This window comes from Saccostrea echinata, unplaced genomic scaffold (assembly GCF_033153115.1).
Source record: "Saccostrea echinata isolate AGI-Se365-2 ecotype Australia unplaced genomic scaffold, CSIRO_AGI_Sech_v1 ptg000051l, whole genome shotgun sequence".
Classification (NCBI taxonomy): Eukaryota; Metazoa; Mollusca; class Bivalvia; order Ostreida; family Ostreidae; genus Saccostrea; species Saccostrea echinata.
The window spans coordinates 2,083,787-2,099,968 of record NW_026889800.1 but is presented as its reverse complement, the minus strand read 5'-3'; the positions used below and the strand labels follow the sequence as shown (position 1 = coordinate 2,099,968).

At 32.2% G+C, this 16,182-nt stretch overlaps 1 protein-coding gene across 1 annotated transcript; it reads right to left on the bottom strand.

Moving 5' to 3' along the window:
- Positions 1-668: 668 nt before the first annotated feature.
- LOC133203668 (uncharacterized) lies at positions 669-4,956 on the bottom strand. The gene is made up of 2 exons (XM_061339435.1): positions 2,739-4,956; positions 669-2,354 (listed from the first exon to the last, which is right to left on the bottom strand). The coding sequence occupies exons 1-2, from the start codon at positions 4,941-4,943 to the stop codon at positions 759-761; spliced, it is 3,801 nt and encodes a 1,266-aa protein (XP_061195419.1). The 5' UTR covers positions 4,944-4,956; the 3' UTR covers positions 669-758.
- Positions 4,957-16,182: the final 11,226 nt, after the last annotated feature.

Genomic DNA, 16,182 nt, shown 5'->3' with positions numbered 1-16,182 from the left:
TAGAGACGTTATTGTTGTCGTGTATTAGTTAGAGACGTTATTGTTGTCGTGTATTAGTTAGAGACGTTATTGTTGTTGTGTATTAGTTAGAGACGTTATTGTTGTCGTGTATTAGTTAGAGACGTTATTGTTGTCGTGTATCAGTTAGAGACGTTATTGTTGTGTATTAGTTAGAGACGTGCTTTGTTGTTGTGTATTAGTTAGAGACGTTATTGTTGTCGTGTATTAGTGAGAGACGTTATTGTTGTCGTGTATTAGTTAGAGACGTTATTGTTGTCGTGTATTAGTTAGAGACGTTGTTTGTTGTCGTGTATTAGTTAGAGACGTTATTGTTGTCGTGTACTAGTTAGAGACGTTGTTTGTTGTCGTGTATTACTTAGAGACGTTATTGTTGTCGTGTATCAGTTAGAGACGTTGTTTGTTGTTGTTTATTAGTTAGAGACGTTATTGAACTCTTTCCTAGAGGATCCTTTTTAACTATTCAAGACACATTCTGTATCCTAGAAAAACCTCCTAAAGCATGTGATAAAACAGAGAGAAGTTAACAAAAATACTTTTTAATTTATTGATGCTATATAACATTTGAATGTCTATATAATAACAAAATAAAAAAAAATAAAATTAACGTAATTATACATGTAAACAGCAAACAATAAAAACTAGCTACTATTTAAATAACAATTCATTTTTTCTTTAAAAAAAGTGTAGCATTCGTAAAATAAAAAAGGACAGTCATTAAAAACAAGATAATTAGTTGACTAGAATTTTGTAGATTTTTTCGTAGACACTAAAGAATTTAGATGTGAAGAGGACACCGAACCCAGGGAATTATTATTTCTTTTTTCACAGCACAATCGTAATACTCGTCCATTGCAGACATAGCTTAAAAACAGGAACAATCCTTGAAGCCCATTTAGAATGGCAACTATGTAGGACAGGAAGGAAACCGAGAGGAAAGCGTCTACAATCTGAAAGATCCATGTTAAGCCAGTCAGAGCAAACAACTTGACGTAAACCCACACCTCCACGGACTGCTTCTGATTCTTCTGCGCATGCGGAGTATTTCGGATCCGGTAGACAGTGATGACAAAGAAGAAAAAATTACTTAAGCAAATCAACAACATTGGGGTTATGATTGTGACGATAAAGGCAATTTTGTCGTTTACGAGTCCATTTCTGTTTTCATATCCTGTAAGCGTTCCATCTGAAGCTATAACATTTACAGTCAAGTGAATCACGACAAACAAGCCTGGGATACCAAATGCGTACGCAGCATACTTAATGATAGCATGACAAGTGTCTTTTTCACTTTTTATTTTGTGAGTATTTCTGGTAAATACACGAAACATGTGAAATGAACAGACACTTAACCAGAAAAAGACACACAACCAGAAATAATGCATAGTTATTGAGGACACCACGGCAACAATGTGGAAGTCCAAAATATAGGGTCTAATTATTGTCATTAGTTGAGCAAAGAAAAGAGAAACAATTAAACACATATTGTTCAACCCAGGCAGTGTTCGAAGAGATTGAAAAATACAGTAGACTATAAAGGTTATGACGAGGCACACAAGAGATATTACAATACATACAAACGTCAGCACCGATAAACTGAACGACGAATCCCCGAAAGACTGTTCGAATTCTTGTGTCGAAGGTTTGGTAGAATTAAAAACGCATACTCTTGCAGACATATTTTCAGTTAATAAAAATTGATCGTGTGGTAGAGAAATATTCCATTGCTTAATTTGAAGACTTTGTGTTGAGGCATTATACTTGTATTCCTCTGGAATTAAAAGAATTTGTTGACAAAGAAGTAAGTTGTTCACATAGACCTTTCTGTACTCGGGGTTATTGAGCTTGGATTTGTTTTTCTTATGAATACAATGTCTAGCGAAAAACGGAAACAATTTGGAATGTCCAGACTGACTTAACGAAAAGTTATAAATGGTATTCCTGATCGGTAAATTATGAAGTGAATTAGAGAAGGATACTAGGTTTCTTTCTGTTTCCAAGCGATGTACCATTCCTGATATAAAAACTACTATTTGTATGTAAATCTGCAGTCCAGATAATTCTTTTGTATCACAGTCTTTGTTTGCAAGACACGTATATTCTTCTATCTTGATGAATTGGTCATCTAGGTGTGTAATGTGTTTTAAAAAGTTATAAATAGATTCATGAAAAGCACCGCAGACTGTTTCAATGTTAGGTGTAGCAGATATGTTTTCATTTAGGTCCGCCCGGAAGTACAGAATGTATCTCAGGTTTTTGGTTTGTGGAAGAAGGGATACACAGGAACTGTTGCGCAGTATCTTCCCTGGGAAACAGGTTTTATTTCTGCATATATTCTAAAAAAGAAAACAAATCATTATTATTTGTGTTTGGTTTATTTTCCTTTTCTTTTTCTAAACAATTTATATCAGATTTTATAATCCTGTAATACTGGAAACATTTATAACTATATTGTTATGATGAAACATTGATAGATTAACAAATAAACAAATCATTTTGAAGGAAAAAATTTTTTCATATATTTTCTTGCATATATTTCTTATTTCTATATAGGCCATTAAATCATTTTTAATAATTGATTTGAACATTCTGTACTAGAATAAAATATGAAAATGCAGGTAAAACCAATCCTATGGAAAAGATATCTGACGGAAAAAAATGACAGAGCTACCTTAAACTTTAATAATATACATCCGTGTTTAATAGCAGTTTTCTTTTACCTTAGATTGATCCATATGCTGATCAGAAAAACAAGTCATTTCCTTTCCCTTGTTATCATCATCATCATCATCAAATGAACTGAGGGAAAATATAGTTCTGTAACTGGGCATCTTACCATGTTCCCTGCGAAAATCTCCGTTGAACACTGCTGGAAGGAGACTGTGCATTATATCTAAGTCTGTTGCTTTTATCGCTTCATTTTCAGTTTTGTATCCATTGCATTTCTCACAGAAAATGTTCTTGTAATTAGAGGACATTTGCACATATGGAAGCTTCCCACAGGCTGCTTCCAATGCCTGTGAATTTGCAATCTCGTTGGTACTATTATAACAATGCCCAATTATTTCCGTAGGTGCTTGTTTCACGGGGTTGCACATCTGACAGAATATATTTTTGTAACTTTTTTGGCTATTTTTTGCTGGTCCTATTGAAGGTAGACGGTTCGGTTTTAATTCCTCGCAGGCTTTTCTGACATCAATGTCTTCTGTAGACCACAACCCAGTGATGTTACAAAGATTGACGTCTGCTTTGATTCTATCACAAGGCTTGGCGGATTTGTGTGGCAACAAACGTATATTACAATGTGCCGCCTTCAGAGAATTTATAAAATCTTGAAGTGATGGAAAATAATCAGGATTTATGAATTGATTACAAGAAATATTCAAACCCCAATGTTCAGTCGTTTCTAGGAGACTGTTTGAATTCGAGCTGCAATATTGACAAAATACGTTTTTGTATGTTATACCGCTTTTTACACTAGTCAATGGTACATTTTGAAATAAATCCTTGGAATTAGAATGACATTCATCTGAGGTTGTTCCTAAACATCTATCTACGATTCTATAGCCACCATATTCGCTATATTTTGGCGGAAAGTCGGTAGAAATGCAGGAGGTGATGGGATTTTTTAGCGCCTGGTCAATGCAGCAGTCCTTAAAACAGCTAGCATCACATGAACATTTGCTTCCTATGTTCTTAACATCTTCGTTCAGAATCTCAGATGAGCATAGTCCACCTCCAGAATAAGCAAAATTTTTAATGGCGAGCTTTGTGACATTTAGTTCCACCTCTTCTGGAGTTTTATAATTCTCCCGCGTGTGCAACTGTTCATCAAAAGCAGATGCCAAAAGCATCATTTTAGTAAACGTCTCTGGAAATATTTTGATAGAATACTGTATTTTAACTTCATTGGTTTGATCGATTATTTTTATTTCCGTATCAAACTCTATTTCATTCTCATGGCATAGTAGACAGAAGATATTGCTATAAGGAAATGTAATTGATGTCGATGGAAAACTACTGCACAATTTCCCAAATGGTGACATAGGATCAGGGCAAGTCTTTTGTTTGTATCCAGATATTTGTTTTGATGTTGGAGGGTTGCATAGATAACAAAACACGTTTTTAAACACAAAATTATACGTTGAATTATAACTGCTTCTGCAAGCTTTGTCTATTGTAGAGTCGTATATCTGCCAGGTTCCGGTGACGTTGCAGGAAGAAATCAGGTCCTGTCCATCATAAGGAACACAATGTTGACCATGCCCTTGAAAGGTCACCGAACAATGCGATTTGTTTGCTGTATCAATAATTTTTTCATACGAAGATAAATAGTTGAAATCAACATTCTTTTTACACTGAAAATATAAAGACCAAGGCTGTATATCGGACACATTGTGGCAAGTGGCACAGTATTTATTCCAGAAAATGAAATCATGATCTTTGCTTGACACTGGAGGTAATACAAGAATCTCAGCAGGACTCCGTTCTTTTGTGCATTCTTCATTCAGATTTGTGCTGGTTCCAGGTGGACAGTTTTCTAGCATAGTATAATAATTACTCATATTTCTCTCTGTGTTGTAGACAATTTCTACTGACCGACATTGTGGTACGCCATACCTGAAATATAAATCAGGGCAGCATGGAATAGTGGAATCTTTGAAACAGTTTACGTCACACGAACATTCCGGACAAAGGGGTGTGTGTAAGAATTCATGATCTGTTAAGTTAAAAGACGTAACAAGTGATTCATCACACAAGTTCGTAACTCCACACACAGAAATATATTGCATCATAAGATAGTTATAATCAATTGCATGTAAATCGTCACTGGCAAACGATACATTGGAGTTCCACAAAACACAATTCACCATATTACCGGTCAACAAAATAAGCGGGAAAAATAGTCCATATGTAGCAATCATTTTGTAATGTTTAAGTATCCTCATGACTTTCTGAAACAGAATACACATGTTTGTGTGTAATTAATGCATTTTTAACTGTGGACGAAACATACATTACGAAATGCAAATTAAACAAAACGTTATAAGTGAATCTTCATATTATGCTAATGTTCAAACAAGGAATATATGTAGAAACTCGACTGTATGTATCAATTAATAATTCCTTTAACTTGTTTTGGAAAATGATTTCTCTTTAAATCTGTATCAGAATACTAATGCACCTATTCAATTTGGCATTGCACAGATTTCTCCGGACATTTCTTTTACCTGTGAGGTGTTGTAAACGTGTAATTATAAAATAAACAATCAGCCACATAAACCTTCAAGTTGTACATACCATTGTCCCACTGAACACATGCCTACGAATGGAACTCGTATATCAGAATTGTGAGCTACAATAAAAATAATATCTATTCTTTTAACTCGATTATAAAAGGCGTCCTACCTGAAATCGTTAACGTCCTAATGAACAAAAAAAGATCTTCGTAATTTTTGGACACATTTATCTTGTCTCCTCGCCTCCCCTAGGTTGCCTCCGGGCAAAAAGCTCTGTCATTTGGAGAATGTCAATAAAGTTTTTTACGTGAAAAATAATTAGCCTGCGTAAATGACGAATAACAAATCGACAAATCCCGAAATATTTATCGGACAAATTGCTCTTTTGCATTTAATCTCATTAATCATTCCAAATAAACAAACCAGATTATATCACAATTTTTCTGTTATTCATCTCTCTCTCTCTCTCTCTCTCTCTCTCTCTCTCTCTCTCTCTCTCTCTCTCTTTGTTTTTCTGTCTTTCTCTCTCTGTCTGTATTTTTCTCTCTCTCCCTCTCTTTCTCTGTCTCTCTCTCTCTCTGCCTGTGGTATATTCAGATGGTAAGTGCGCCCTTTTCGTTTACTCTATAAATCACGGTCACTTCCGATTACGCTGACAGCCATTTCCAAACACGTCGTCAACATGTTGCATATTAAATGAATGCAAATAAACATCTGTCAACCCTAATAAAATAAGGGTTTTCCTGATTTCTCTAGAATGAAAGTATTTGTCTTTACTTTAATTATCTCGTTTATATCAATTTTCATTTTGGCTGTTCGACTTTTCATTATCAACAGAAACCGCTATCTAGACATCAGAACGTTTGCATTTTTGCATCAGTAACTTCTATTTCATAAAATTACTCTCACAAAGTAAAAGAGGCTTTTATTTGTTTCGAACACTTTGTAAAATTCAAAAATATTGCTGCAAATCAAACAACACATTTTTTGCTATTCGCAAAATCATGTGTTCCATGCTTCATTTCAATACTGCACATCACTATATTTTCGAGACGCATTATTTTCTCGTGATTGCTATTTGGTATTTATAAGCGAGCTATGGTTTTTGTTGTATATAATCCTTACAAATACGAATATAGGCGAGAATGTAGTTTTCGTGAGCAGATCTAGACAGACTCGAGTGATTACCCGAAAATAAAGTTCTCGCGAATAAAAAGTGATTTATATTAATTCTCAAATGTCCCAAAGTTTGCACCAAACCGCAAAGTCTCTGATTCCATATTAATAAAATGAACAGAAAGGTTTACTTTGACCTGGTCTTTCACGCTGTATAAATATTTAAAAAAAGACAAATGTTTCTTATTTTAAGCAAAAGTAAAAATGATTTTGAAGGTTGCAGATTTCAAAACATATCATTTGAAAAATGAAAATTGAAAAATAATAATTAATTGAAATTTCAAGTTGGAAGGTCTTTTCTTTAAAACCGCAATTAAAATGGATATTTGTATTATGCGGCAAAAAAGAATGATTGAACAAAAAATCTAAATTTTTCGTCGTCAATGGTAAAATTTGATTATCTGGGGTCTATAAAATATTGGTGTGACAAATGCTCGTGTACTAAATAAAGTAATGTTTAACATTAAGTCTACCATATTTTGAACTTCCATAACATCGTCTTAAATATTGAAAATTACAGACTATTCTAAATTAGCAGCAAACCAATACAATTAAATCCTATAAAAGAATTATAGTTCTGTCAGACAACTTCTCCATTAAAAGGTTAAAACGCGTCAAACGGAAGAAATGAGAAAATATTAGGTTAATATTGATGTCCAAAAACTGAGTTTTAAAAAATGGGGGAAATGTATTCACGTGGAAAATCGTAATTGTTTTCCCCTCTTTTATACATAAAGTTATTGAAGTTATTTAACTTAAGGTGAAGAGAAAAACGTCGTGGCATAACAATATGAAAGCTGTTTAAATATGAAATTGTAGTGAGTTATGACACTAAATGCGTTGAAAGCATCAATAAAATGTTTTAATTTAAAAAAAAAAGAAGACATTTATACTGACAAAAATAAAATGTTTCTTTATTTAGCAGGTAGTCTCTAACTCTTTGTTTTAAAAAAGACACTGTTGTCGTTATATTATCGAGAATGTATAAAATAATTTTACAAAAAAATAATGAATTAAAAACTTGAATATCTAGCAAAAGCTTGCATGAAAAGTAAATAATTTGAACACTGATCTCATTCAAAAAGCCAATAAAAAGGTCAAAAATGAGTTAGTATTACATATAATGAAGATACGTAAATATTGTTTACAATCTTTAATATTATTTGTATACTATAATATACAAAAGTTTCAGTCGTATCATACATATTACAAATAATTAAAATCAAATTACTATGTACTTACATTTGATTCTATATCTCCATCAGCAAACTTGTGTTTTTATTTATTAATATCAACACGACCTATGACGCGGATTATTATAAATCATTACACCTAATCACCTTACCTGGTCACTATACCTGGTCACGGATGCAGTTTCACACGGTTCATGTATAAGGTTTGTCCAGATCCTTGCCGCGTATTACAGCAACATTGCTTCCAGCTATAACGCGACATGTTTCCTTTAAAAACTTCCCGTGTGTTAAATACATTTGTCCAATTGATATAGAGTGTAATCGGAAACTAATTCTAATGATTTATAATCAAATTATTCTAACGATGTTTTAATAGTCAAAAGATGCAGGGGGAGAAAAAAGCAGTTGGGTGAATTAAAAAAAAATGACCACCAAACTGAATTTTTTTTGGCAAAATTCAACTACTTATAACATATTTTTCACTTATATCATCATATTGCAAATGCATTCTAGTTTAAAATCCTGAAGTGGCAATAGAAAAGACAATTGGATTAAAAAGTTTCAGAATTTTTATCAGTAAAATTTCTTTTGAAAAAAGAAAATATCATTACACCTCAAAAGACTTTCTAAAATACATAATCACAAGAAATTATAGTTTTTTATGCTTCAAAATGGTAAAAGGGGTATAAATGATTAAATCTAGACCTTGAATGAGTATCTTCTCTTGTACATGTGACAAAAAATTGGCTTTTTGATTGTTATTTTACATTATTTTTTCAATTCTGGTTTGAAAAGTTTTAATATGAAAAAAATATGAAGCAATAAAATTCCCCAAAATTCAATTTTTGGTCCGTTCAAGTCAATTCTTTAAATCTAAGCCAAAAAAGAATTGTGATATACGAGTTCTCCTACAAAAAATACTAGATTTTGAAGTCACCCTATTTTACATTATTGTGTTGCACTCCTGACATCTGATATGTATTTTATTTAACATTGTTTTAAAAATTATAACACACAATAACCCATTCTTACTTTGTAAATCAATTTGTCGTTTTGATATTTGTCATCGTTTACAGCAGGTTTTTCATATTTTGAAACCCTTAAAACATGATTATTTGCAAAGTGTAATATATAAAAATTGTATTTAAAATATATGTGATATGATGAAAACTATTCCCTGAATTGACTGTAGAATTTCTGTAATTTGTTGATAGACATAGTGTTTTGAACATCAAATAGTATCACGCATTTTTTTTCAACTTATTTTTTAGAAGAGATAGTTAAAAAGCATCGGTAATTATGAAGCAGTTTTGTTGCACTCCTGACTGCAGTAAAGTTTAAAATTAAAACCATAGAACACAAAAATTCATAAAGTGTTGGCAACATCAAGTGGTAATGAAATTGTGCAATACTTATAGTCCAATACTTCATAATTAACACAGATGAAAGTATTTAAAATTCGCATTTTATCTGGAATTATACCCTATTTTATGCCAAAAAACTAGCTTAAATGTATATTTAGAAGATAAAATATATTTTAAAGTATATTTTCCTTTAGAAGACAAACACAGTAACCCACCAGAAAAATTCTACTCATCATTTTTTCTTTATTTTTATTTTTATTGGATGATTTATAATTCTAACATATTTGTTGCACTCCTGACCAAAAGCATTGGGGCCTTTAAAGTAGAATTGTGAAGTGAAAATTACATAAGAACTTGTTCTGTTGTTTCAGTGAAGTTGAGGAGGAATTACTTGAATTTTATGACAATGTTTTAGTGTGTTTATTTTTAACGTTCGTTAAAAAATCACAAAAAAGATAAAAACACATCTGAATTGATAAAATTGAAAAAAGGAAGGATTTTGATAATAAAACTGTCAATAATATAGCATTAAATTATACAAAAAGATCATTATTAATTAATGAATACTTCTAAGCATGAATAGAATTCTTTTCGTCACAGAACTTGAATCTTTAAAAAAATGTGTTGCACTCCTGACCATAGAAATATGGATCTAAAGCACAGATAGATCCAGTAATTGATAAATCTATTTAGTAAAAATGTTCTTTGTGTCTTTATTTTCCAAAATAAAAATCAGAAAATCATATAATGATAATACTTTTTTCATACTTGGAAGCAAAACATCAAATGTTGCACTCTTGACATTTTTGGGTATGCACATATACTTGACTCTCATTAATGCTGCTTGTGATTTATATAACATTTTTAAGTTTTAAAATGTATATCAGTTATTATTTTACACTTCCAAAATTCTTTTTTGTCTTAATTTTCTATCAGAATTTTACAATCGATGTTTTTTTGGCAACACTACATTTTTTCTGTTGCACTCCTGACATGGTATAACATTTTTTTAAACATCAGCCATGACCACAACTTGATTAAACAAAAGTTTCAACAGTCCACATTTAAAGCTCAATACTTTGAATATTATCAGGAAAGTCTTTATTTTCAACATGAAGCATTATTTTTTATTTCACAGATCTCCAAAAAATATTGAAATTTCAAAATGTCACAAAAAGGAGTTGCACTCCTGACAATTTTAGCATCATTTTTGGGCATAACTTTTTTGTTAATTGAGATATCAACGAGATATTTGGCAGGTATTTAGACACTATCTAAAGACATATGCTGAGACATAGAAATCTATTTTCATTGCATGTATTTTTAGTGTGGGTTGATAAATATGCATTTGGTCATTTTTTTTGAATTCACCCAGTTGTAGGAATTTTTATTCGAATTTCGCACTGATTCAAAATCCTGTTCATTTATAAATCCTTCATTTTCATTTGGAAAAGATATATCAAATGGTAAAAAGTTTTACTTGTTTTTTTTTCTTTGTGCTTAAAATTTAAAATAAAAAGCATGTTCATCGACCTGACTTATCTATTCTATCAAACATTTTTAATAAAATAAAAATTTCATATGATGTTAACAAGTAATAAATATAGATGAACGCGTATCATATTTATGTTTTGGAAATATTGCTTTTTCTTGACATTTAAAACCAATGGTTGTTTGAAATTTGAAAAAAAAAAAAGAAGAAGAAAGAAAAAACAATTAAGGTTGTTACATTTTTTACATTAATTACAAGATACGATGAGTTAATTAGACAAGAAAAATAAAAACATCGCTTTAGATTGTTATAAGTTTATTTAATCATTCCTCTCGTTTTAGGGAAAAGAAGTTATAAAATACACACTTCTTTAAGTTTCTTTTTCATTGCATCAAAACAAAATTTTGTGTATATTTTTTTTTGTTTGCAATTAATATTTTTCATTGAGTAACCACGTTTTCTTTTTGATAATTATAACACTTCTGAGACGAAAAGTAAAAAGTCTGATTTATAATTTCTTTCCGGAATAAATTTCTTTATAACGAGTGTATTTTCATTTTTCAATCAAGAGAGTGTTGCTCGTATATTTTGACAGGTAGAAATCGTTCTGATTAATAGCACCTATCCAAACTCAGATTCGGCATAAAAAAGAACCTAACATTCTGAATTTTTTTTCTCTGTACATTTAAAAGTATTGAAGGAATAATAAATATATTTTTCACATAATTATACAACAAAGAATGAACTCGTTTGGTTATTTTTGCGATCCTTTAAATTGTTTTGATTTTCGTTAAATGAAACATATTGAGATAACAAAGAGTATTCAAGCTCAAAAGTCCATTCAAACAATACAAATCAGGAGCAGAGCAAGCACGGACCTCTAAAACATCAGAGGTGGGATCAGGTGCCATGGAGGAGTGAGCATCTACTGCCGACCAGTCACACCCGCCGTGTGCTCCTTGTCATGATCGGAAAATAACAGAAAAATCTGTCAACAATCAGTGTGTAAATAATGACCTAACAATTGGTATGAAAAACGTCAGTCAGCATTTGACTTAATGATAGATTGTATTTGCTGACAAGGTCATTGTATCGACCATAGAACTTACGAAATGATGACTTTAAACGAGACTGTTGATATTCTTGTTTCATCAACTTGTTTGTCAAAAAGTTACCTCGTTTCAGAAATTGTTCATACGTAGAACATGCTTTTGCGTATCGAATTAACTGAGAGATATAAACCCCGTATGCAGGTGATAAGGTATATTGCTACATAAGAAAGGGAGGTTGACGATTGAAATGTTCATCACATTTTTCATAAAGTTTGGATTTAGGTTACCATTAACGTCTTTTTCTAGTAAAATATCCAAATATGAGACAGATGTGTCAGACTCTGTGGCATCTTTATTTCAAGCCCACTGGGATACTTCGTGTCGACACATGAATTGAAATAACTATTATTAATCGATAATACGTCGTCAATATACTGTAATTCAACTATTATTCACCACATCTTTTATTCGCGATTCTTTAGTTTGGAATCAATCCGCGACTACTTATTTTCGCGAAAAAGGCAACATTCAACATAAATACATAGGTAAAAAATTGGTTCGCAACGAAAAATATTCACAAGTAAACGAAAGTCGCAAAACTCGCGAAGAAAAGTTGGTTTGCAGTATCTAATGTCCATCTGAAGGCCAAAGCAAGTGTATAAGCTTTTGAATAATTTCTACTTCATATGGAAAAAATAAATGTACATATTTATGCATACGCTGGTGATTTTAAGCTTTAATTATAATTGAAGGGAATTTTGTTTGTTAATGTATGTTTGTCTAATGTCCCTTCGAGAATTGCTTATTCATACGCCATCACTTGCCGGTGAGATGATTGAAATTCCAACCAATAACTATATTGTTATGTAATAGTCATTTGCACAAGAACGTTGCAAATAAGAAAATCAATCTTCAATGCATATTCCCATCGGCTTCCGGGCGTCAATTCGAAAGGTTAATCAGGGTTTTTATTCTCTAAAAGAAACAATTAACAAATGATTTGCATAAGAGATGCAATAAGTCGATTTAGGATGGTGACAATTCTGCATGGAATAAAGTTTGAAGGCTCTAGGGAAAGGAGGGGGTAGAGTTTAACTTTAAACTTTGAAAAGTAATTGCGTGAGTTTTTTCCTAATCATTAATTTTGCAGCAATATCTGATTTTAAATGTTTTACTTTGTCATTAAAAATATCGTAAACGCTGTTCATTTTATATTTCCTTGTATTCAAGTTGTCTAATCTTTTGACCAAATTCAATGACAGTCAAACCTCGTTATCTCTTGAATTGGATTGGACCGAGAGAAGAAATCCGAGGATTCGGAATCTAGATATCGGTGTTCAAGAGGTATACTTCCCGAACGTCTACTTGCTAAAAAACTATTTAATTATCGCACTCAACTAAGAGGCCCTCTAAGAGGTCCAGGTAAGGTTAAACTATGTTACCTAGATTTAACAAAGTCCTCACAATACATGTAAATTAAGAGTTAGCATGTTTATTATTTACAAACGTATTTTTTTTAAAAATAACACTTGGACGAGCACATTTACATCACATTTTAATATATTTTAATACTAAAAGTACTTTTAAATGTATATTAAACATGAAGAATTTTTTAAACATCGCATTTTCAGGCCTGTAGAACACAGGGGGTAACTTATTTTCTGAGGGGTGGCTTTTCCTGTAGTGTAGTCTTTGCCTTAGATTTGATATGAACCCCACCCCTTTTCTGTTGCACTTCTGAATTCCAGCATTTGAAAAAATGTACCAAAAAGTTTTCAAAACTACCTCTTCCCTCCGTCATCCTTGTTGGAAAAATCCGTGGCTTCTTCACAGAAGACAAAAGCTAGAGTGAATTAACCACGTGATATGCAAACATGCATTTGATTGGTAAAATATAACAAGGTCCGATAGAAAGTTTTGGGGGCAACCGAAGGGATAAACAATTATATTAGTAAATTAACGTACATTATAGGTAATAAAGGTTTGCATATAAAACAATTTATTGTACCAATAAATGTTTATTTATATATCCCAATTTTTTCTGAAATGGGAGAAAACAATCCTGGCTATTCGCAGCTGTTTTTGCTTGAACTTAACAAATGAAGAAAAACTCCTATTATGTCAAAATGTCAATTATTAAAACAAACAAATGACTAAAAAAGTACATTTACATATTCCATAAACTTATATAATTATCAATAAATGGGGTGGGCTTAAACAAAATCAAAGTTATGCATAAAATTGATAAATAAAAGTGTAAAAACACACAATTAAAACCATATACACTGCCTTTTTGTTCACCACATTTTTGCTTTTATTAGATCTAATGTTTTAACATTTATATCTATTGGCTGTCTACGTTTGTCATGTGATACTTGTATACTTGTGTCATGTGACTTATCAGCATGGTTTAAATTGTTTAACTAGGAAACACTTGCTATGGTCTTTAACTCGACATTTAAAAATATCAACGACGTATTATCAATTTAAAAAAGTCACTTCCATTTATATGTCGACTCGATATATCCCGGTGAACTTGAATAAAAAATACCACAGATTCTGATACATCTGTTCAATATTTGGATATTTTAATTGAAAAAAAAGACATTAATGGCACCTAACAACAAAACTTCATAATAAACGTGAATATTTCAACTCTTCATTCATCATCTTCCCTTATTTATGTACTACATGAAATATATGGAGATAACGAACAGTATTCAAGCTCAAAAGTCCATTAAACATTACAAAATAGGTGCAGAGCAAACACGGACCTCCAAAACATCAGAGGTGGGATCAGGTGCCATGGAGGAGTGACCATCCCCTGCCGACCGGTCACACCCGCCGTGTGCTCCTTGTCATGATCAGGAATAACGGAAAATCCGTCGACAATTCAGTGTGTAAATAATGGCCTAACAATTGGTATGAAAAACGTCAGTCAGCATTTGACTCAATGATAAATTGTATTTGCAGACAAGGTCATTGTATCGACCATAGAACTCATGAAATGATGACTTTAAACGAGACTGCTGATATTCTTGTTTCATCAACTTGTTTGTCAATAATTTACCTCGTTTTAGAAATTGTACATACGTAGAACATGCTCTTGCGTATCGAATCAACTGAGAGATATATAGTACCCCGTATGCAGGTGATGAAGGTATATTGCTGCATAAGTAAGGGAAGTTGAAAATTGAAAGTTAGTCATCACGTTTATCATAAAGCTTGGGTGTTAGATTACCATTAACGTCTTTTTCTAGTAAAATATCCAAATATGAAACAGATGTGTCAGACTGTGGTATCTTTTATCTCAAGCTCACCGGGATGTATCGTATCGGATTTTTCCGTTATTCCTGATCATGACAAGGAGCACACGGCGGGTGTGACCGATCGGCAGGGGATGCTCACTCTTCCATGGCACCTGATCCCACCTCTGATGTTTTGGAGGTCCGTGTTTGCTCTGCACCTATTTTGTAATGTTTAATGGACTTTTGAGCTTGAATACTGTTCGTTATCTCCACATATTTCATTTTATTGCACGGTCAGCTAGATGTTCAGCTGCATACTTAAGTTTACCATTATAAGTAAAAATAATTCCCAGATATTTATATTCATGTTCAAGATGAATTATTGAATGATTATAATAAAAACAATGTTGAGCTGTGTCAATTTTCTTATTGAAAAAAAAATCATTGCCTTAGTTTTATTCCAGGTTAAAGTTAATTTTGATTTCATGCAATATTCTGAGAGACAGTCTATTGAGTTTTGGAGACCTTCTTTAGTAGTAGACAGGAGAATTAAGTCGATCATCTGCAAAGAATAAATCACCAACTTTAATATTCTGCAGTTCTGGTGGGCGTGTGTTATAATTAACTAACTGCGAGTAGAAGTCATCAATAAATATATTAAAAAATGTAGGGGAAAGATTATCTCCTTGTTATTTAAGGTAGATCGCGGGTTTGCTGACATCACAATAGGATTCGACGTAGAAAACCTACCACGCAAGAAATAGCTTCAGCAGTATACAGCATAAAATGAAACATACAGTAAAGCTTGTGTGGTCTGTAAAATATTTATTCATTTATAATTAAAAATAAAGGGTGGAACAATAATTAAATTGAGAGTTTTCTTTATGTTGGAAAATACAAGGGCTAAAACTAATTCTGTTTATCAAAGTAAAACGCAATAATTCATCATTCTTTGCATATATAATTGTCATTCAATTTATTTTGGAGGAATTTAAAAATTACGTCATTTTTAAAAAGAAAATTGCGTCACAATCAACAAACCATCAAAACCTTTTCGCAATGAATATAAAGGAAAGTTTGTGTAACAGAAAAGATAGCGAGCCTGAATAACTTGGTTTTTAAAACAAAAACACAACACAAAGCAAAAGTCGGAAGATGCCCCCGCACTTGCAAAACACTGCACGGTCGAGGATTAATGGGAGGCAGAGAGGCGAGTAGTTGAATTGAAATTGTTGCAGAGGGGTTGAAAATTTGAAAGAGTGTGTATTTTGCAATGAACCCTTACATCTCTATTCTTGCACTGGTGAAAAAAAAAAATACGGATTGGCATCCATTCTCTATCTAGAATTTCAGAAGTGCGGCAAAACGAATTCCGTGCCCACAACACAAATGGCAAAGG